Below are 24,265 nucleotides of genomic sequence, written 5' to 3'. Positions count from 1 at the left end.
ATTGTAGGAACATTTGTATTTTAAAACTGAATCAAGACTCTTTGGCTTTGACATATGCTCTGATTTTATTTTAATACATGAAAACTTGAGTAACAATGTTCACAGGCCATCTGGAGCCTGGAGCAATGCTTCTGATGTTTACCATGGTCTTGCTGTGATGTACAAGTTGGACAATTAAACCTCTCCTGCTGCTCGCCAATCTGCTGCTCCTACTATCATTTGTGGCTAAATGTGTGCCTGCTGTCACTTCCTTTAATGGACCTGATACCAACCATGACTACTTCAGTCTCCCACACAGTAAAAGTTTCCACAGGGTTAAAAGTCTTGCATCTTGGTATAAAAACAGAAAACGCTCAAAGATTCAGGTAACATCTGTGGAGTGAGCTGAGAGACCTGATTTTATATTGTCAAAAGTTAAGGTGTTGTTCCTTGCACTGGCATTGAATTTCATTGGAATAGTGTTGGAGGCTGAGTGCACAGAAATCAGAGAGAAATGTTGAGTGGAATTGGGATGGAGAATTAAAGTGATGGGCAAATGGAAGCCAGCAATCTACCTGTGGATAGAACGGAAGCATTATGCCAAGTTTGATTTAATCTCCATGTAGTCTCCCCATTGTAATGAAGACTCTGTCATGAGCAGCAAAAACTAAAATTATTGATAGCCTCTGCTTTCACCACCCTCATAAGCTAAATTAAAAGTAGTCCATGTAAATCACCATTTCGCATTGAAAAAATGTTGGATGCTGGGAAGGGATAAGGTAAAACAGCATGTGTTGCTGCACAGGAATGTGGCATATGAAATAAGATGGTGATCGAGGAGCGAGTCAAAGTGGACTGGAGTGAATGATCCCTTTGGAACAATGAAGGGGAAGAGATGGTGTAAAACGTTTAGTGGTGGCATCACGTTTAAGATGTTGGAAGGTGCAGTGAATGATGCATTGAACATGGGCTGGTGGGGTGTAAGGTGAGGATTGTTTGTCCATTGTGGTCTTTACTGTGCCAACTAGAAAGCATAGAGGGACTGAATATGAAACATGATTTCAGTAAGCTTTTTTTTTGCTAATGCACAGATGTTTCACATTTTTGCAGGCCAATAACCGTGTTCTGAGAGAGAAAATCCTTCAAGTTAATCCACTTGTGGAAGCTTTTGGAAATGCTTGCACTATGATCAATGATAATTCCAGTCGATTTGGGAAATATCTAGAAATGAAATTTACTCCCACAGGTGCTGTGATGGGAGCAAAAATCTCTGAATATCTTTTGGAAAAGTCCAGAGTTATTCAACAACCAGCGTATGTAACCTCTAATTATTTTGTTTTCATTTTTTCTAACAATTACTATCTTCTTAAACTGAACACGTGGATCTGACCTGGAGTTTTAATACTGAAATAAATTAGTTGTTAATTAAAGAGCTTTTATAAAAATCATTGTATTTTGCATAGTTAACACTGTTAAGCCCTAATCACAAAAATAATTCAATCTCAAAAATATTAACAAAAATTCAACTTGTTTCAAACTGTTCACAAGAAGTCTTTTGTAACATAGGAATTTTGTTCAATTACTTATGACACTGAACTTTTTATTATCTAATCTCAACTTTTTTACATGCCATTTGTTGATACTTGTGTTCATTGTTTGGTCTCCAACTCAAGCTCCTTAGCTGCTCTCAACCATTGATGGTACTTACTTTCATTAGTTCGCCTCATTTCTATAATTTTTAGTTTTAAAGCTCAAGTTTTCTGTTGCTACCTCTTGATCTACCTGGTCATTCAGTGTTTTCAACTCTGGTTTCAATCTAACTGCCAGCTTTTTATCGAAGGATTTAGGATGAATAGCTGGAGACATAAGAGACTCCAGATGCTGGGATCTGGAGCAAAAAAAAGCTGCTTGATGAATTCAGCAGGTCAGGCAGCAAATGTGGAGGCAAAGCGATGGTCATGTTTTGCGTCAGGACTGATGCAGGGTCTCAACCTGAAACATTGACTATCCCTTTGCCTCCATGTAGCTTAAATAGCTGTGTGAATTAGGGAAGGGTAAAACGCAGTGCAGATAAGGTCAGCGCTGGATTCAGGTTTTTGCTCTATGTAGATAAGTTAGTACATGTTGTTTACTAATGGCAAAGATGAGCAAAAAGAACTATAAAAGAATTCAGTAGGCTCTAGATAGAATAGGCATTTTGGAGGAAAATTAAACTTAATATAAGTCATAGGATGAGTGGACCATTTGGCCCCTAGAGTATGTGATGTTTAATTAATGAATGATTTACATTCTAACTTTACCTGCATTGGTTGTTTAATGACAAGAAGGTGTATGTGTATAGAATAACATAAGGTTGAATTTTGATAACATAGAAAAAAATCCCAAGGCACTTCACAGGAGCATAGGCAGACGGGATTTAACATTGAGCCACATACAGAGATTATTAATAGATTATCAAAATATGGATATGGGTTTTAAGGAATACCTTGTTGGAGGAAAGAAAGTTGGAGAGAAGTTAAGGGAGCAATTTCCAGAGCCTGGGTGTTTTGTAGTGAGACAATGCTTACCAGGAGTCATTGTAGATTAGGTTTATCCCTTAATAGATTTAATTTGTAAAATAAAGGTATTAAGTGGGGAGCACATTTTGGGGTGCAAAACAAGAAATGGAATTTACTTTGGTAAAAAGATGGTGTAGTGTGTGGATGTGTGGTCAGATGAGGGGCTAAATTTCCCAAAAACTCTAGTACAGATTTATATAAATAAGGCATACAGTAACTAAACCAAGTAGTACCATTTGTATAATATTGGTAAGCCTACAGTTAGGAAAATGTGAAGATTTGGCTGGTTCATTTTGGATAGGACATTAAGGTCATACTGACCATACAGTGTATATTCACCAGTGACCTTTAGTTATAAAGACCATGCAAGTTGAAAGATTTACTTAATGCAGTTGCACTCTAGTGTAGGGGAAATGAGGCAGGGAGCAATGTATTCTCAGATTAAAATATGAAGCAGAAGAACACAAAGGAATGCAAAATGATTAAAACAGTGTGATTAATTTCAAATTTTGTTTTACAAAACATTTAATGGACATAGTAGATCAAATGGTCATCTCAATAGTGCAAATCTACAATTTTTAGTGATACCCTGACCTGTGTGCCTTTCCTTACTTTGGTTTTGCATATTAAATAAGTAGTTAAAATTCAAATTTTGGCTTGGTAATACATCATTTTCAGAAACAATGTAAAGTTCCTTGATGAAAAGTTGAATTTTTCTTTTAGGATTTTTTACATGTCAGATTTTAAAGACTAAATTGAAAAATCTATGGAGTTTTATTCTTATTAATATTATTTCCTTTCAGAAATGAGAAAAATTTTCATATTTTTTATTACATCTATGCTGGTCTCTTTCATCAGAAGAAATTAGCAGAATATAAACTTGCGGAAAATAGATCTCCTAGGTGAGTAATTATACATTAATTTGTAACATTGAGTTGTAGCTTATATTTGAGACATGAACCTAAGAACTGCTCTTGCCAGGTTAAACCAAGAAGCCACTGAAAAATGGAGTTGGAGGAGATCTAAAGAGGTCAAATTTTAAAGTTTTTGGATTTGGGGCAGGCAGAAATTTGCAAAGGGACTGTCCGTTTTGGGGGGGGGTTCGATATTTGCCTTGGAACTCACCTACCCATTTCCCAACCCAAATTAAAATCAGGGCCGCCTGAAGTTATTTAAAGCCATCTGAATTATGCATGGGAGACACAGTGCACATTCTTTCCACGTCAATCGAAATGAAGATTGTGACATGTTAGGTCCTATACAGAATATACAAAATAAAATATGCATAGTACTTTTTTGTTACTTTTTAAGATCATTTTGGGAAAAAGGGTTTTCTTTTTGTAACTATCTCACTTCTTTCTCGTCACTTGGCTTTATTTTCCATACTTTCATCCCATAGTAGACTTGTGTTTCTGCATCATCAGAAACTCTTCAGATCTTGATGTCAGTTCTCAAGCAGACTACATTGATTTTGAAAACATTTCTACAGACTTTTCAGGATCAAAGCTTTTGGGCCCAAATCAGCAAACCAGGCTAATAAAGATACTGTGTAAGGCCTAAATCCTGCTTTGACTGAACAATGAACTACCCTTGCTAGATTCTATGAAGTTGGCTCATGAATACTATTATCATGCACTCTCTGCAAAACTGAATTGAGCTCCAGGACATCACTTCAAAGGTAACAGTGCATGTGCCTGACAGGGAGTGTTAATCAGACTAAAATTGTATGCACTAACTTTCACCATTGGTTTATGTTAACTTCCATTAGTTCAGCATCAGAGGCAAAAAAAAGTTAGGTGTTGTCAGTCATGGAAGTTTTACAGGATAAAACATGTGCTAAAATGTTAAATATGATGGGTAAAATTCTTGTTAGAAATGCTTCAGATGCCTAATAGATAACTGCAGAAAAAGGAATCCAGAACCTGTGCTCGAATAAGGAAAGGGCAGATAGATTATGAAAGTAAACTAGCACAAAATATAACAACAGATAGTAAGAGTTTTTATAATTGTATAAAGTGGGAAAGGTTGGCTAAAGTGACTGTGGGTCCCTTGGAAGATGAGAAGGGGGAATTAATATTGGATAATGCGGAAATGGCCAAAGCCTTAAATGACTATTTCATGTCGGTCTTCATGGTGGAGGACACGTCTAACATGCCAAAGAGAGGTGTATGGATGTGATGGGAGGTGAGGACCTCGATACAGTTGCTATCACTAAAGAGGTGGTGCTGAGCAAACTAGTGGGCCTAAAGGTAGACGAGTCCCCTGGTCCTGACGGAATGCATCCCAGAGTACTGAAAGAAATGGCGGAAGTTATAGTAGAGCCGTTTGTGATAATTTACCAAAATTCTCTGGACTCTGGGCAGGTGCCTGCAGATTGGAAGACAGTGAATGTCACACCACTGTTTAAAAAAGAATGTAGGCAAAAGGCAGGTAACTATAGGCTAGTTCACTCAATATCTGTAGTCAGGAAAATACTTGAAGCTATCATTAAGGAAGAAATAGTGAGATATCTAGATAGAAACAGTTCCATCAGGCAGACACAGCATGGATTCAGGAAGGGCAGGTCCTGTTTGACAAACTTACTGGAGTTCTTTGAGGATATAATGAGGTCAGTGTATAGAGGGGAACAGGTGGATGTTGTATACTTGGATTTCCAGAAGGTGTTCAATAAGATGCTGCATAAAAGACTTATCCATAACATAAGGATGCATGGAGTTGGGGGTAATGTATTAGTGTGGATAGAGGATTGGTTAATCAACAGAAGGCAAAGAGTTGGGATAAATGGGTGTTTCTCTGGTTAGGAATCAGTGGTGAGTGGAGTGCCGCAGGGGTCAGTGCTGGGCCTACAAATGTTCACGATATACATTAATGATTTGGAAGAGGGGACTGAGTATAACGTATCTGAGTTTGCTGATGACAGTAAATTGAGTGGAAAAGCAAATTGTGCAGAGGATGCGGAGAGTCTGCAGAGAGATATAGATAGATTAAATGAGTGGGCAAGGGTCAGGCAGATGGGTACAATGCTGGTCAATGTGAATCTATACACTTTGGAAGGAAAAATAGAAGATCAGATTATTATTTAAATGGTGAAAGATTGCAGCATGCTGTTGTGCAGAGGAACTTGGGAGTGCTTGTGCATGAATCGCAGAAGGTTGGTTTGCAGCTGCAACAGGTTATCAAGAAGGCAAATGGAATGTTGGCTTCGTTGCTAGAGGGAATGAATTTAAGAGCAGGGAGGTTATGTTGCAACTGTACAGGGTACACCTGGAGTACTGCATATAGTTGTACAGTTCTGACTCCTTACTTAAGGAAAAATATACTGGCTTTGGAGGCGGTATAGAGGAGGTTCACCAGGTTGATTCCGGAGATGAGAGGGTTAGCTTATGAGGAGAGATTGAGTCGCCTTGGACTATACTTACTGGAATTCAGAAGAATGAGAAGGAATCTTATAGAAACATATAAAATTATGAAAGGGATGGATGAGAAAGGGGCAGGAAGGTTGTTTCCATTGGTAGGTGAGATTTGGGGGAGTAGATTTAGGATGGAGATGAGGAGGAACTGCTTTTCCCAGAGAGCAGTGAATCTGTGGAATTCTCTGCCCAGGGAAGCAGTAGAAGCTACCTCATTAAATATTTTTAAGACACAGTCAGATTTTTGCACAGTAGGGGAATTTAAGGGTTATGGGGAAAAGGCAGATAGGTAGAGCTGAGTCCACGGCCAGGTCAGCCATGATCTTATTGAATGGCGGAGCAAACGATGGCCAGATGGCCTATTCCTGCTCCTATTTCTTATGTTCTTATGAATCCCCCCACCCTTCATCATCTGCCTTTCTTTGTCAAACATACCCCCCAACCCCACCCCAATCCTGCTTTAACACACCCTTTTTAGAAATGGCATAATTTCCAACTCTGTTGTTTAATCACAAAATGGTGTCTGTACTGCAAGATAAAACCATGCTATAAGATGCAACCTTATTATTCCCTCACTTTGTTTGTACTTTTACGTGTACTTAGAAGCACTGAAGGGGTCAGCTGAGATGGATAAACCAATTGCATCATACATCTCGGGTGATTCCATTCTCCACAATGCTGCTTGTCACACTTTTTTTTAATTGGTCTTGCACATCAGTTCCTAGCTTTCCATAACCTTGCTGCTGTATTCCCATTTGTCATGAATTTCCAAACCTCTGCAGTCAATATAACACCTTTATCCAAATATCTGGCACCTTTGGGACTCTAATGGTGGCAAACTAGCAGGTTTTCTGGACAGTTGGATATTATTCCAATTAATACTAAAACACATTTTGAATTCATTTTTATTTTTATGTGTTAAGCATTAGTATAATAAATTTCCAATGAACCGAGTTAGTTTAATGGAAGTGGGAAGCAAGACCTGGTGAGTTCCAGCTTGTAAGTTTTAACTTGCCATACAAAGCCATACAAGCTCTCTGGACCCTGGCTCTTGATGCAAATCTACCCAAGTTTCTGATCCCTGATCTCTCCTACTTGAACTCGTCCCAGCCAAACACCATGCCCATAGATGGAACTTCAGTCTTGGCCGCACACCTGGACTGCACTCCTGACACCTGGCTCTGGCCAAGCACCCAGCTCGCACTACCCGCTGCTCACACTCTGGACTAATGAGTGAGCCAGCTGCTGAATCATTGGGAGTTATGGACAATTGGATACCCAGTTATCAAAGATTTACTGAATATATGATTGAAAGCTTTGGCGCGCATGGATCTTGCATGCTTAATACAGAATTATATTGGCAAACAAACCTGGTGATTGACCTATACTCAAAATGGTTTTCTGGTTGGCTGCACAGCCCCCTGTACTGAGCAGAATTAAACAGTGTGGTGACTTTGAGTATCATTGTTTGTTATTCAGTGGAAATGAAATGAAAGCACCAGCCATGATGATGTTCTGTATTACATGTGAGTTGGGTGGTTAATATTGCAGTGCCAAGTCTAATTTGGGGGCTGTGGTATCCATGTCAATATTGGGCTATTTGGCCTCTTTTATATTAAAAAGTTATCTCCAGGTGTTCCAATGCAGATGGCAAAGTACCTTTGTTTTATTAGAAAATAAAGGTCTGTCCTTTTTCACATCAAGATCTATACATATCCTTTGGTACTTGATCATCCTGGCAAGTTTTATTTCATATTCTACTGCCTCTATTATGAATACTGTATTTAAAGCACTTTTGAAATCACACTTGCCGAACAGACACTAAAGAAATTTTCAAAAATATGGAAAATACAGAAGTTCAAAAATGTATTGCAAACAATGCAGAAATAAATATACAAAACCAGTGGCAGTTTGAGTCCATTCACCTATGGATTTCCCCTTACTTCTATTTCAAAGACAAACATAGAAAGATATTTGAGTAAACACCAAGTACAATTCCATAGTGTTTTGCGTCAAGTTAACTATCAGTTTTAAGGTATCAATAAAGTAAGACAAGTATTTCACTTCAGAATGCAGATCCTTGTTAATTTATTGCCCTCTGGAATGGTAATTCATGCCATTCTCTCCTAATTCTGTGCTACTTCTACACTAATTACACAGCTGCTTTCCTGGCATATTACTGTCAATTCGGCTTTTTCCAGAAATAAAAATAAGGTATGCACCTTTTAAAATAACAATGGATTATTCATCAGTAATGCTTTGGATTTTGAATTTCAAAATTAAGGTTGTGATATCATGACTCTTCTTTGATTAAATAGGTATATTGACAATGATAAAAACAAGAATATGCAGGATATTTTAGTCAACAGCTTGTACAGGGAGCGTTTTGAAGCCATTCAGCATTGTTTCAGAATCATTGGATTTACTGATGAGGTGAGTAAACCCAAAATTGCCATTGGCATGAATGATTGTTTAAATTAAACCCTAAATACCCTTGAAGTAAATAGCGTCACTTCATGGGAATTTATGAAACTTGAAGGGGGGCAATGGACTCAGTAATTGTCCCTAATTCTCTACTTGTTGTGCACAATTTTAATCCAACAGAACAATAAAGGTTACATTTTCTTGACTGGAGTGAAGAGATGAAATATAAAGGAATCCTGTTCTTAGTCTGATTTTCAATAACTATGAATTAGCAGTACAAAACTTGTTTGGTTTAATAATAGAGTATTCAATGAAATTTGATTCATCTGTAAGTTTCACTATTAAGTTATTGCTTTTTAGGATGTTTGATAGTGACCTATGGTCATAGCTAACTGCTTAAACCACTGTTTCATGAACAAAATTATATATTTTTTAAAATGCATATTTTGCTGAGCTGGAAAAAAACAAACTACAAAACATGTTTAAATACACAGCATCTTAATGGAGAACAGCTTAAATAACTTTCCTGGTCCTCCTGCCTTCTCAAATAATCTTTCAATAAGTACAGTATTGACCTTTTAGCGAAGGTCTCAAACTGCACCTTACAACATGGTCACTTAGGCCCAGTGCCTTGACCAAATGTGCCTTGCATTAACATTAACAGCTGTAGGATTGCGGTTTATATATCCACCAGAAAACTTCGGAATCGAGTGACAGACCTACATCAAAATAACTAAATTGATTCAGGTGGCGGCAAGTCGGGATGGCCCATGCCCCAAATAGTCATCTGAAGGAAGTCAGGCCATGGGTATGTGTACACTTTCATCATAACATTAGGGATGCATCTCTCCAAAAGCTGGCAAATTTGAATTCCTGTGCACTGCTCCTGCATCTCCTGAAAAATTATTTGAACATAAAAGTGAAGTTTGGATATTCACCTCATAACAATAAGGATGCATTCTTGTGCAAATGCCAGCAAATGTACATTCCTGGGCAAGCTCCTGAATTGGCCAGTGAGTGCATTTTCTTTTCTAGCCTCCCCCCCCCTCGCCCTTTTTCAGGTGAAGAATTAATGTGAGTATTCAAAAAGGTTTTCCATTGCTTACAGGAAGAGCTTACTTGGGGAAATTAAGAGAACACTATGGTATAACATCTATCTTAATGTTTTAGATCCACGAAAGATCATCATCCTGAAACATTAACGTGATTTCTCCACATCAACAGGATTTTGGTTTTGGTCTATTAACAATGCATTGAAAATTGGAACAATTGGAATCTGAGCAGTAACTCCACCATAAACAATGACAACATTTACCTCAGCAATTATGAGTATATAGCTTGTTTTACACGTCTTGCTCTAAACTGTGAGATTCCCAAATTGTATCTTAATAGGAAGTTTTAGACTTGCTGATTTATTGTGAATTTAAAATGGATCTCAGTGAAAGGTAGTCTTCAATCTTTGAGTGGGGAGCTCATGTAACTGCATAAATACTGAATTATTCCTGTGGAAACTAGGAAGTCTCTAAGAAGCACATTAATCAATCGAATTACTTCCAGAAGGTTCCTTTTGAAATGTTAGATGTATATAAAGGTTGCTTCAACAATGTTTAATTCCAATGCTATATTGATAATAAGACAGAAAATGCTGGAAATGCTCAGCAAGTCAGGCAGCATGTGTGGAAAGATAAACCAAGTTAGTGTTTTAGATTGATGACCTTTCATAAGAACTTGGAAATGTATGAAATCAAATTTGTTTTAAATTACAGAGAAGGGAGAGGTCTGAGAAAACTGAGTAAATATCTGTGATGTTTGACTGTATTGATAATTTTTTTTGTGGTACTTTTGCTTCAGTGTATTTTTATTTTCGTTCATGGATGTAAATGTTGCTGAGAAACCGAGCATTTAATGCTTGTCTCTCATTATTCTTGAACTGGATCACTTGATACGCAATTAAGAAACTGCTACAATGCCCTGGAATCTGAACAGTAAACCCAATTTGGCAGGAATTACAGAACTCCTTCCCTGAGTGAGATGAGTGGACCAAATGGGTTTTTGTAACAACCTGGATATATTGTTATTGCCGTTTTATTCCAGATTTGTGCAACTGCATTTTAATTTCCCAGCTTTCATGGGGGATTTAAACATGCCTCCATATCATATAGTCCAAGCCTTTTGGATACTGGTGTAACAGCTAGCTACTAATTTACCATGTCCCATGTTAAATATTGTACATGTTAAATGAGTACTATCATTAACCATAGCATTAAAGTTTGACAGCATGACGATGCTTTCTTGAAAAGAAGATGGATAACACAACCTCCAGTTAAAAATATTTCAATAGATAGGTATTGCTTATCCTAAACCATGTTAATCTCATTCACGAAATACAAAGTCTGTGTTGAAGAACACGGGGAGCTCTTACTCCTATTATTCTTCTGTGATCATGAATAATAGGAGTTTGACAAGAATGCAAATTGTAATTCTTGTAAGCAAGCAATTAATGATTCCAAAGTTCAGGGGGTACACTTGATGCCAGGATGAAAGCTCATTCAGTTCCTATCAGCAAAAAGCTCTCTCACATAATTCATCTGAGATGAATGCTCTTGTGAAAAGCTTCTAGTGATTGGGCCCTCAATCAGAAGGCAATGTATTTATTGAACAGGAAGCTTTCAAAAATAAACATTCATTGTATTTTGCATAACTGAACTACCTTTCTTTTCAGGAGGTTCATTCTGTGTACAGAGTTCTTGCTGCAATCCTAAATACTGGAAACATTGAATTTGCATCCAGAGCCTCAAAACATCAGATGGATAAAAGTGAAATTCCTGATGGCGAGCCATTAGAAAACAGTAAGTTTTTGTTCCCCCAGGGGTTACTGATGAGTCACGCTTAATGTAATGAGAAATGAGAGCAGGAACAGACCACATGACCCTGAAATTATCCTCCAGTATTCAACAAGATTGTAGCAGATCATCATGTACCCCACTCAGCATTAGTACCCCAAAATATCAATATTTACCATCAATATAATCAACAACCCACATCCCCCTAGGGCAGAGACCACTAGAAATTCCCAGCCCCATGAGTAAATATATTTTTCCTCATCTTATTCTGGGTCTCTAACCATGTAGCTCCAGACTGCTCAATTGGAAGTAAAAGCAAAACATCCTTTTCAGGTTTGTTAGAAATTTAAGTGGCTGCCTTGGTGCTCTATCTTAGATATTTAGCTTGGGGAGATCAAGGCAGTGTCCCTTTATGTTTCTGGAAAGAACTAAAGAGGAAAAGTTAATAGCATTCGTGACTTTGACAGCTGCTATTAAAGCAAAGCGAATTAGTCCACTAAGCAGCAGGTCACACAAGAGATCAACACCAATATGTTTAGTGAAAAATATTTACAGAAGCAGTCATAATCAGGATATTGACTCTTTGCTTTTAGAATGGTTAAGTCCAGCCTTCTGTAAGGAGCCCACTGCATGTAGTATTTTAAGGGATACATATGTTGCGCACATTCATTTCGATGGCTTTCATCTTCCTCCAATTGTTTATCCAAGTAACATTTTGTACCAAAAAAATAAACCACCCATGATGAGCATTAAATGCTAATTAGACTTAGTAAGGGGAGGGAATTCAGAAACAAGGGCAGTTATAATCTCAGAACTCTCTTGGCAGTAACAATAATGCAGTTTACTCTGATCTCCCTGCAGACTAATGTTCCTGTTTTTAAAACAAAAACTGCTTCATTCATGTAAGTCAGTTTGTGAAGACATTCTGGAAGGATTTTGCACAGATTTTACACTTGTTTAACAACATATTGGGATTCTAATTATAACAAATGACTCTGATTTGCATTTAGTAACATAGCAGCAGTCTATTCCAGAGCCAGGTTCCTTTGCAGTTAGTGGAAATGGGTTGTGGGGTAGGGGAAGGTTGGTGAGAAGAGGCAAGCTCCTATTTTTAAATTCAACCTCATTGATCCTTCTGAGCAGCAAGTGATAAAATTGCAGTAGGCACTTGAGACGGAATAACTTGTAAGACTATGGGTTTCTTCCAGCTTCAACTCTACTTGGTATTGGTTCTGAAGAGTTTCAAGAAGCACTTACTTCTCACTGCGTTGTGACACGGGGGGAAACCATAGTCCGTACAAATACTGTGGATGAGGCATCTGATGTTAGAGATGCCATGTCAAAAGCCTTGTATGGGAGACTTTTCAGCTGGATTGTAAACCGCATTAATACCCTTCTTCAACCTGACAAAAGTGTATGGTAGGTGAAAGGACTATTTTTAAAAAATGAACTGAATTGTGAAAATTGTGTGAAAAGGTCATTTTGATAAAATAAAACATTCTGGAAAACTTGTCTTTGCTTAGAAAGGGAGAGAAACTATTCATCATCCCCTTGTCATTATGGTGCTATGATTAAGAGGAAAAAAAGCTTTACTTTTTAAAAGAATAATGTTATGGCATCAAGTCCTAACCAAACCTTTTCTCATTTACGCATAACTATGTTATGATAAAACCTTTAAGTTTATTTGACCAAATATATTTAGATTTAATTATTAGCAATCCCCCGACTGAAACAAAGTTACTCCTAGATTATGTATTGCGTGGTGTGAAATAAATGTAAATACACACTAATGCTGCTTAGTATTGACAGTACACAAACTTTAGAGTCCTTCTTCTTGTTTTAAATTTGTAACATCCAGTTAAGTCGTATAGCATACTGCAGTATCATGCAAGGTGTGATTTTGATTTCTCATTCCAATAAGTTGCCAGCTGGGTTACTATGTGGCAGAAAGGAACAGAGGTGCAAAATTGTTACTGCTTGACACTCTGATTTGACCAGCTTTAATATTAATTACAGAGAGATATCATATTTGATAATCAACTTTTATTTTTGTGAGAATAATTACATGCCATTATTTTATTTCTATGGATGCAAGCATGTCTGACCTATAATTACACAGGAAGATGGGACAATTTGAGCATTTTAAAGGCTCATTTAAAGTAAGATACTATATCGTGTTGATATTAAGTTTACAAAAGGGCACATAAATATATTCAATCCTTTGTAGTCATAAAGTTCTTTTCCTGGATTTTTTTTTCACATGTTGCTTTACAATTGCTTGAATTTGAAATTTCATTAGCGATACAGAAAATGGAATGAATGTGGGGATTCTGGACATCTTTGGATTTGAGAACTTCAGAAAGAATTCCTTTGAGCAACTGTGTATCAACATTGCCAATGAACAAATCCAATTTTACTTCAACCAACACATCTTTGCTCTTGAACAGGTTAGCACAATTAAGAGGTAATCAGAAGTCTCTAAAGCTATAGTAAACTTTGTTTATTTTCCTTGATATAAGAACTGATGCTTCCTGTATGCGGGGCATATTATAAGGAAACACATCACTATCCAAACAGCTGAATTATTGCTTCAGTGACCTAATTGGGTACTCAACTATGGTTCATGGTGACTCCATGGCTGTGATTGTGCCTGAGCTATGAATATATGGTGGGGTAGCTGAGGCTGCCATTACCCGAGATTAGGAGGAGTACCCTTGTTCCTAAGAAGTCAGCATCTTGTGTTTCTGCAGTTGTGGAACAATGGTGGGGATGGGTGAGCAATCTAACAGCTGGCAATGGAAAAGGTTTGATCTGAATGCTACAGGCAGGTTCCTGGGAACATATTAAAAATTTCAGTGACCTGAGTTTGATCCTGACTCTCTGGTGCTGTCTGGGTAGAGTTTATATGTTATCTCTGAGATTTTGTTGGTTTCCCCAGATATTCCAGTTTCCTCCTCATCCCAAAGACATGTTGGTATGTGATTGGCAGCTGTAAATTGCCCCCGTTGTAGGTGGGTGGTGGTGGGAGATTCAGGGAAGAGCTGATGCAGAGAGGGAGTCGAGGGAGAACAGTGGAAGAATGGGACCGATGGGTATGCTCTCAGAACCGGCAGAGTCTTGGTGCCCAAATGGCCTCCTGTGTTAAGAGGAAATAAGAAAAAATGTTTGAAGTATTATGAACTGAAACATATGGTGCCAGCACTTAGTAAGTGCAGAGCCTGAAAATGTCACACCAATGTTATGGAGGTAAAAGGCACTTGGAGAGACGGAGGATGAGAGGAGACATGATAGAGATGTACAAAATATTAAGAGGAATAGATAGAGTGGACAGCCAGCACCTCTTTTCCAGGGCACCAGTGCTCAATACAAGAGGGCATGGCTTTAAAGTAATGGATGGGAAGTTCAAGGGAGATATCAGAAGAAGGTTTTTTACCCAGAGAGTGGTTGGGGCATGGAATGCGCTGCCTGGGGCGGTGGTGGAGGCAGGTACATTGGTCAGATTCAAAAGATTACTAGATAAGCATATGGAGGAATTTAAAATAGAGGGATATGTGGGAGAAAGGGTTTAGATAGTCTTAGGTGAGGTTTAAAGGTCGGTACAACATTGTGGGCCGAAGGGCCTGCATTGTGCTGTACTGTTCTATGTTCTATGTTTTCTTAGTGAGCTTTGAGCATTCCAAGTGGGTACTCGTTATTGTTTGGAGTAACTTTTTTTTGTTCAAAAGCCGATCTTAGTTGCTCTGAATCTTTTCAGAGTCAGCAGGGTGTGATTAAGCATTGTTTTATTCGGGTAAACAGTGGCTTCATTGAAATCAGACTGGTGCTTTTGGATGGTTGGCTGCCACATTAAGAAAAAAAGGGAGTTTCCTTTGTAAATTAAAATACGTAGTTATGTTGCACAAAATGTTGATGTAATGAAATCACTTTATGCAAGCAAAGATTTCTGCTCAATTATTTAAATTTGGTCCTTTTATTCAGAAAAGGTCCTTGAATTTGAGTGGTTGTACTTCCTTTTCAGAATTTGCCTCATTGTGACACAGGGTTTCTGCTGTACTTCTGACTGATGTTGTGGAAATGGGAGCAACTCTGACAAATCTTTTGGCATAAGTGTTCTAATGCATTACAAATGCTACAGCAATTAAACAATGACAGAATTTCACTGCAAGTCTAAAGTATACTTTGCAAATCTTGTGCTTTGAAACATGTTTCCTTGTAATGTGTATTTTCTATGCATTGGGGATGCACACAGAATACATTAGGGGCCATTTTCATATTCACATTATTGGGGGGGGGGTTATGTTGAGTGGCAGGGAGGACAAGGGTATACATTAACTCTCCCTAGGATAGTCCATGTGGCACTTGAGAGATTTTAGTTCAAGATCCTTCCTATTTGGTAGTTCACTGATTTGGTTGTCAATATTGGAGTGAGGCTGCCTATTGCAAAGGGCTTCCAGCAACACCTTAAATAATTAGCTGGGAATTAAAGAAGAACTTCATAGCAACTGGAAACGTACTAAACCTGCAACAGCAAGGATATAAAATTAGAATGTAACATTCACAAGTGATTTTCAAAAAATTATTTCCAAAGGTCCATCCACTTCTTTTTTGACTAGCACAGAGGATACCTTTGACTGATATTGGAAATGATAACTTCCATGGCCCAAGGTTGGTAAGCAAGGACTGCTGTTGTCAAGTGGGTCAAGGTGACAATGATAAAGTGTTTTAGTGTCCTCGAGCTGCATTTATTTCCAAACCTCCAATATCATTCCAAAGAGAGAACTTTGTATCATTTAGATTGAACTAGAACTAATTTAGAAAACCAAGGCTTAATATTAGTAATATTTGAGCATTTTAATGTGAAGTTGAATTTAACTTTAGAGAAATATGCTATAAGTGAACTCTATCTTCATATAAGTAGATAATTTTACCCTGATTATCAGATTTAAATCAAGCCTATTTTCACATTCATTACTACTAGATTGTAGCTATTATTGAATAAGTAATATTACATTAGTAAAATATACAAATTATAGATCTAGATTATGCTAAGAGTGAAATTGTGTGAACATAAGTATGCAGAGAAATTATAAACTTGATCTTGTATGACAGTAATTAATAATTGGATGCCTTTATCCTTCATAGTGGATATGATTTGACATAGCGAGGATTGTTTTATTGTTATTTTTATCTGGATTTATGCTGAAGGTGGAGTATGTTGTAAAGAAATTATAGTTTTGAGAGGTTGTTCATGAGGGATAATTTATATTTAAAACTCAATGTTTTGCTTATAATCACTTATAGACTGAATACCAAAATGAGGGAATTGATGCTGCAAGTGTGGAATACCAGGATAATCGACCAATCCTGGACATGTTTCTTCAGAAACCAATGGGTTTATTGTCTTTGCTTGATGAAGAAAGCCGATTCCCGAAAGCATCTGACCAGACACTAGTCGGTAAGAATAATATCAAATAGCATGTGTACAGGGCCTTTTATCATAAAATATGTCCCAAGGTAAATCACAAAAATAGACTTCATTAAAATGGATGCCAAACCAAGAAAGAAATGTTTGAGTGATGATTGGAAAGCAGTTGAAAGGGAAGGAGTTTGAGAGGTTTTTGGCAGATATAGGAATTGTGCAATAGTAAAGAGGTTTAAGAAGGGTAATAAGAAGTGAAATGTCAGCTATTTAAACTTTCCCTTTTAGTGCACTCCTTCATCATGAACAAATAAAATATAGTCTAGTTCTTGGTGATGATGTTATCATGTTGTCCTTGGATAGAGAACTCTAGTACAATGACCCAATAGCAGCAAATGTATGGTAATACATAGCCCAAGGCAGCTTCCCAAAAGCATGAGTGTTTAGCCTCCTCAGTGTGAGGGATCACGTGACCTGAAGGTGAATTAATGCAGCGAATCCTTTAGATGAATCATACTGTGGAGAGAGTGAACACTGGACTCAATGGCAGGAAAGCCAATCAAGGTGAACTACTTTAAAGCAGATGATGCTGACCTTTTCAACAGTTGTTGAGGTGCATGCAATGTTACTAATCTGAGCCTTGCAGTTGGTAGAGGTCTTAAGAAACAATAGGTGAGTAGCTCAGTTAAGGAGTACAACGAACCCCATGTTACGGCCGTTTGAGTTAAGGAACTTTACCCTTACAGAGTTCACAAATCACGACCCAAAAATGTGAGATACAGAATAAAATTCACTCTCATGAAATTGATATGGGGGGAGAAAAAGTAAAGAAATGAACACAATATTTAATTGAAGTACTGTCAGATAGTACAGCATTGCATTACAGATTCTGGCCTGCTTTGGTTGCCATTGTGTTCATATAACTGGTTGAGTTAAGCTTCTGGGCAATAGTGACCTCCTCCCCCCACAGCCCCCCCAAGGTGTTATGATGGATTACATGACATAGGCAGTGGGTGTTTTTTCTTTATTTGGTGATACAGTTGTGCATTTAGGTCAATGTTAGCTCCCACTTCTCAGCCCAAGCTGCTATAAGCAGTCATATTGTCAAGAAGCTGCAAATGGCCTGGAGCTGGCATGGGTATATTGAACTGAATGGCTGTGTCTTGTGCCAGAATGATGTAATTTGAGGAAAGTGCATTTTTAGAATCATTATTATTAGAGAATATAACTTGGATTTGGACACACAATATTACATACACAAATAAAGCTTCTACATTTCCAGAATAAATATTTTTTAAATCTACCACTTCCTTCTTAAATCCTGCTTGGACCAGGCAAGAGGTTGGTCCAGGTAACAAAAGATTACTGAGGGGTAAAGTAGTCGAGGCCTCACTTGCTGAGTGGCATTTGAGTTTGTAACTCTCAACCTTGGTCATTTGTCCACACACTGCCTGGTACTGAAGTTAGGGGTCCCCTGAGTTCAACACCAGGGGAGGTGAAATATTAAATACTAAATGACTACCAACCGGTGGCTCTGACATCCACCATCATGAAGTGCTTCGAGAGGCTGGTCATGGCATGGAGTAACTCCAGCCTCCCGGAAAACCTTGACCCATTGCAATTCTACAGGTCTACAGTGAACGCCGTGTCCCTGGCCCTAAAATCATCTCTGGAGCATCTGGACAGTAAAGACACCTACGTTAGACTATTGTTTATTGACTGCAGCTCTGCCTTCAATACTATAATTCCAAGCAAATTCATCACCAAACTCCAAGGTGTGGGACTCAACATCTCCCTTTGCAACTGGATTCTTGACTTTTTGACTGACAGACTGCAATCAATAAGGATAGGCAGCAACACCTCTTTCACGATTATTCTCAACACTGGTGCCCCACAAAGCTACATCTTCAGCCCACTACTCTACTCGCTATACACTCATGACTGTGTGGCCAGATTCTGCTCTAACTCCATCTACAAGTTTGCAGATTATACTACCATAGTGGGCCGTATCTCAAATAATGATGAGTTGGAGTACAGGAAGGAGGTATAGAGCTTAGTGACATGCTGTCATGACAACAACCTTTCCCTCAATGTCAGCAAAACAAAAGAGCTGGTCACCGACTTCAGGAAGGGGGACGGTACACATGCTCCTATCTACATTGATGGTGCTGAGTTCGAGAAGGTTGAGAGCTTTAAGTTCCTAGGAGTGAACACCACCAATAACCTGTCCTGGTCCAACCATGTAGACACCATGGCCAACAAAGCTTACCAATGCCTCTTCTTCCTCAGCAGGCTAAAGAAATTTGGCATGTCCCCTGTGACACTCACCAATCTTTAATCGATGCACCATAGAAAGCATCCTATCTGGATGCATCATGGCTTGGTATGGCAACTGCTCTGCCCGTGACCACAAGAAACTGCAGAGATTTGTGGACACAGATCAGCACATCACGAAAACCAGCCTCCCCTCCATGGACTCTGTCTATACCTCTCACTGCCTTGGCGAAGCAGCCAGTATAATTTAAGATTCCACCCACCTGGGCCATTTTCTCTTTTCCCCTCTCCCGTCAGGCAGAAGATACAGGAGCCTGAGGGCACATGCCACCAGATTCAAGGACAGCTTCTATCCCACTCTTATAAGACTATTGAATGGTTCTCTTATATGATGAGGTGGACTCTTGACCTTACAATCTTCTTTGTTATGACCTTGCACCTTATTGTCTACCTGCACTGCACTTCCTCTATAGCTGTGACACTTTACTCTGTATTCTGTTATTGTTTTTACTCCGCACTACTTCGATGCACAGTGTAATGAATTGTTCTGTACGAATGGTATGTAAGACAAGTTTTTCACTGTACCTCGGTACAAGTGACAATAATAAACCAATACCATATTGTTTAGTTATATGTTTTGTACTTTCCAAAAAGTCAAATAGCGGTGCTGCTGAAGTGTCAAGAACTTTTGCAAGGCCAAGACAATATAAAATGGAAGACTCTGAGATTGACTGAGAAATCTAATCGAAGTACAGATAACAAATTTGTAAGCCTGTAGCAAAAGAAAAAATGACCACAACAATTCATCCAGTGAACAAAAGAGGATTCGGGGAAAATGTATTCAAAATTATTACCCTGTGAGGTGATAAATCTTGTGCAGTAGAACTATTCTACAATGGATGTAATGATTGAATTAGCTCCATCATACTCCATTTGACATTTTGCTGCAGATGCAATCAGATGGGTGATTTAAAAATGAAGTAAATCAGATTGGAAGAAATCATTGATTGTAAGATCACAAAGAATGTGCGATGTACATTCCAATGAGAAATATTGCTGAAAAAGTTATCCATCTGTGGTTAACTGAAGAGATGCTAGATTAAAGAAAGGAATTGTATGTTGTGAAGAAGAGTAGAGATTGTGTAAGTTGTAGGTGCCAGCAATGCCTGTCCAAAAAAATGATAGAGCAAGGAGGTAGAATATAAGAGTAAAATAACAAGAAATGTATTAAAAGTTTTGAAAACCTCTTTAACTATGTAAAAAGGAAGAATGTAACAAAAGTACATCTTAGATCCCTTAGAGAGTTCTAGCCCAGTTCTATACAAAGGTGATTGGCCTGAAAAGTTAACTCTCTTTCTCTCTTCTTGATGCTGCCTGATCTGCCATTTCTGGTGCTTTGTTTTTTTTAAACAAATATATTGGATCTGTTCTCACTGCAGAAGACATCATTTAACATACTGAAACAATGGGGAAACTAATCATCAATGGCATCAGAGAACTTATTAATCAGTGTAAGAGAAAGTATTGAAGAAACTAAGAGAGTCAAAACCAACAAATTCCCTGGACCTGGTAATCTGCACATAGTTCTAAACTAAATAGCTCAAGAGATACAATAGATGCATAGGTGGTGAAGTTTAAAAATTCTTTAGATTCTGGGAAGATCCCTGTGGATTGGAAAGCAGCAAGTATAAAAACATCAATAAAGCAAGGAGGAAGAAAGAAAGTATGGATCTATAGAGTAGTTGGGCAGACGCTGAAATCCAATATTAAAGATATCATAACGTGATTCGAAAATAAGAAAGTAGAGTAGGCCATATAAGCCCTCAAGATTGCTCCACCATTTGTTAAGGTCATGGCTGATGTGATCGTTGGCATCAATTCCACTTCCCCATCTGATCCCCATAACCCCCAGTTCCCTGACAGTTCAAACATTTATCTCTCGCCCTAGAATTTACTTGATCAATACAGAGCTCTCTGGATTAAGAAAATCCAAAGATTTACAATCATCTGGGAGAAGGAATTCCTTAAAATCTTGGTCTTTAATGAGGGATCCTTCATCCTGAGCTCCCTACTTCTAGATCCGCTACCAGGTAAACTTAATTGTAGCATTTATTTGTCAAACCCCTACAGAATCTCATATGCTTTAGTAAGATCATCTCTGGTTCAAAACTTTGGAGAGCTTGGTTCCAGTCTATTATATCAGTCTTCACAACTTCCTCCCAGGAGTAAATCTCATGAATCCTTTCTGCCCACTTCTAAGCAACTATATCCTTTCTTAGCTAAGAAATCCAAAACATTTTACAGTAGCCCAGATGTGGTCTCACTTTCCAACATTTTTGTCTCTATCCCTCTTACAATAAAAGACATCATTCTCTTTGCTTTTTAATTCTGGACAGTATCTGCATGCTAATTATATGTTTCTTGTGTAAGAACAACCAGATCTCTCCAAACACCAACATTCATTAGTCTTGAATAGTAATCTGTTTGTTCTTCCGAATGTTCTTCAGTTATGGGGAGAAGGCAGGAGAATGGAGTTGAGGGGGAAAATAAATCAGCAATGATTGAATGGAGGAGCAGACTTGATGGGCCGAATGGCTTAATTCTGCTTCTTTTGTCACGGTCTAACCCTGAGTTTTGGAAATGTTCTAATCATTTGGCTCCACAATCTTGGCAGCTGCTTCCATTGAAACCCTCCAGTGCAGGCCATTGGCATCTGGTGACAGGTCTATCTTTAATCCCCATAATTTTCTAATTCTCTGTCCATTGTGATAGTGATCGTGGCAAATTCTTCCATGTTATTTGAAACTGATCGTTTCCAACAAGAGAGTGTTTACCCACCTTCCCTTGATATTCAGTGAGATTTCGTTCACTGAGTCCCCCACTATCAACAGTCTGGAAGGTCACCATTGACCAAAACTCAACTAGTCCAGCCAGAAAAACACAGTAGCTGAAAGAGCAAATCATAGGCTGGATGAGTGACTCACACCTTGAAATCCTAAAGTCTTTCCACAAGTCCACATGATGCACGTCAAAACTGATGGAATACTTCACACATGCCTGGATAAGTGCAATGCCAATAATACTAAAGAAGTTTGACACCATACAGAATAAAGCAGCCCACTTTATAAGAACTTCATCCACTACTCTAAATGTTCAACTCCACCACCACCAGCTGCAGATTGCACTATCTATAAAGTGTACAACAGTTACTTGCCAAGGCAACTCTGACAGCACCTCCCAAACCTGTCACCTCTGCTACCAGGAAGGATGGAATATGTGCATGTTTGTCCCTGCTATTCCTACGCCCCCCCCCCCCCCCCCGCCCCCCACCCAAGTTATACACATCCTGATGTATATTTATTTTAATCTCTGCTTGGTCTAAATCCTGGAACACCCACCCAGTGAAATCTGCATCAGTTTAAATTAAGGACCGAGAATTATTTAAGAAATTCATAATGTATGTATGAATTGGAGGACTCAAAGTTTTAATCTAGATATCTGGAAATTTTCATTCAGTTTTGTTTGGTGGTTTACTATGGAAATAGTGTTTAGCATTTCAACTTTTCATTTAAATTTGGCCTTCAATTTAACCTCCTGTGGATATCCAAACAATGGTTATTGTATTAAAATTAATTGTTTACTTCATATGATATTTCAGATAAATTTGAAGACAACCTACGGACAAATTATTTTTGGAGACCAAAGGGCATGGAATTGTGTTTTGGAATTGAACATTATGCTGGCAAGGTATGAACAAAGATTTAAAATGACAAGTGTGTAACATCTGAAATTTCTATTTTTCTTATTGTAATTTTGTCATAATTAAATAGGAATTGCTATTATGATTTTAAAATGTGTAAGCATCTGTATGTGTAATAACCTTGCAATAAATTGAGATCAGAATAATACACAATCAGAGTAATGTTTAATGTTTATACAGGTTCTTTATGAGGCATGTGGTTTCCTTGAAAAAAATAGAGACACACTTCCTGCAGATATAGTAGTTGTGCTTAGGACATCAGAAAATAAATTGCTTCAGCAACTCTTTTCTGGTCCACTAACTAAAACAGGTAGGAATGACCTTGCATATTCTTCATAGGTCACTATTGGTGATATTGGCTGCTCGTCCATAATATGTCAAAATGAGCATTGTGCAAAGCTATTTAATTTTCTGTGGTATTCCTCATGATTAATAGTGAAATAAGTTCTTTAGTTTTGTGGGGGAGGCATAAGAGAGTTTATGAAGGGTGGCCCAGGGAATAATAGCTGAATCTGTAAATTCCTCTGGTTAAAAACTGACACAAAATATAAAGTACAATGAATATTCAAATAGTGAAATTTATCTATGGATATACACACAAAGATGCCTACTTTTGAATTAATTATATAATTTGGTGACATAATAAGTACATATACGCAATATAGTTGAATATAAAAATACTACAGATGATGAGTAAGTTAAAGAATAATGAATCAGCTCTGAAAATATGAAAAGTGAAATCAAGAAAACAAAATGAGAAATAAAATTATGAAAATGATTCTGTGCTTAAGATGACAGTCTTCTGGGTTTGATGTGCTGAAATGACAAATATATCTGTTTAAATCAATTAAGAATGTTTCAAAAAAATTTTGTTGAAGGGGTTGCCTTATATATAAAAAGACCTAAATTTTTGATGTGAAGAATAGAAAGTTAAAAGTGAGTTTAAAATGGTTGATCCTTCTATAATGCTTTCTTTTAAAAAGACAAACAATATCAAAAATATAGTCATTATTAAAAGCATCACCAAGTCTGGCATAATACAATTTAGTTTTCAATTTAACCTTACTGAGGAGCATTCCATATTTTAAAATTAATTGATGACCTCACTGAAAATAATTATTCATATTTTCAAATTTGCACTGAAACAAAATAGTTGAAATCAAAATCTAATATTGTATGAAACAGGCCAAAACTAAATAAAATCTTGCTAAATTGTTGGCTAAAAATTCTAATGCCCCTAAAGGATGTGCTAGGTTTGCACGACAGTGGGATGTTAATTACTGGTCCTCCATTGAAGCTCCAATGCTTGGGTGCAAGTTTCAGGAAGAGAAAAGTGCTGCTCATTTTTTTTCATTCAAAAAGTAGGATTAGGATGTGGATGCTATTGGGCCAGTGTGGAGGTCAGGGAGCAGGGGTACTGCATATGTGCCTGACATTTGTTGGGGTGGAAGCAAGTACCAGTATTTGATGGAGGTGGTGAGGTGGGATTGGAAGATTGGCATTCTGAACTTGGTTAGGGGTGGTGAGATTGGAATAAAGGGAGATCAACGTTTATGAGGTGGGGTGTTTTGTTGTAATGTTGGGGTTTGTGCTGAAGA

General features: G+C 37.8%; 1 protein-coding gene across 1 annotated transcript in view; it reads left to right on the top strand.

The window, feature by feature from the left end:
* Nucleotides 1–24,265, top strand: part of myo3b (myosin IIIB) — a 316,747-nt gene that overhangs the window by 102,645 nt on the left and 189,837 nt on the right. The window contains exons 13-21 of the mRNA XM_052029302.1: nucleotides 1,090–1,292; nucleotides 3,341–3,439; nucleotides 8,266–8,380; nucleotides 11,094–11,220; nucleotides 12,423–12,633; nucleotides 13,514–13,661; nucleotides 16,516–16,669; nucleotides 22,566–22,654; nucleotides 22,848–22,977. Of these exons, the coding sequence (XP_051885262.1) occupies nucleotides 1,090–1,292; nucleotides 3,341–3,439; nucleotides 8,266–8,380; nucleotides 11,094–11,220; nucleotides 12,423–12,633; nucleotides 13,514–13,661; nucleotides 16,516–16,669; nucleotides 22,566–22,654; nucleotides 22,848–22,977 (1,276 nt within the window). The remainder of the gene's footprint in view (nucleotides 1–1,089; nucleotides 1,293–3,340; nucleotides 3,440–8,265; nucleotides 8,381–11,093; nucleotides 11,221–12,422; nucleotides 12,634–13,513; nucleotides 13,662–16,515; nucleotides 16,670–22,565; nucleotides 22,655–22,847; nucleotides 22,978–24,265) is intronic.

This window comes from Pristis pectinata, chromosome 1 (genome assembly GCF_009764475.1).
Source record: "Pristis pectinata isolate sPriPec2 chromosome 1, sPriPec2.1.pri, whole genome shotgun sequence".
NCBI classification, from domain to species: Eukaryota; Metazoa; Chordata; class Chondrichthyes; order Rhinopristiformes; family Pristidae; genus Pristis; species Pristis pectinata.
This window is presented reverse-complemented; position numbering and strand designations above follow the sequence as displayed.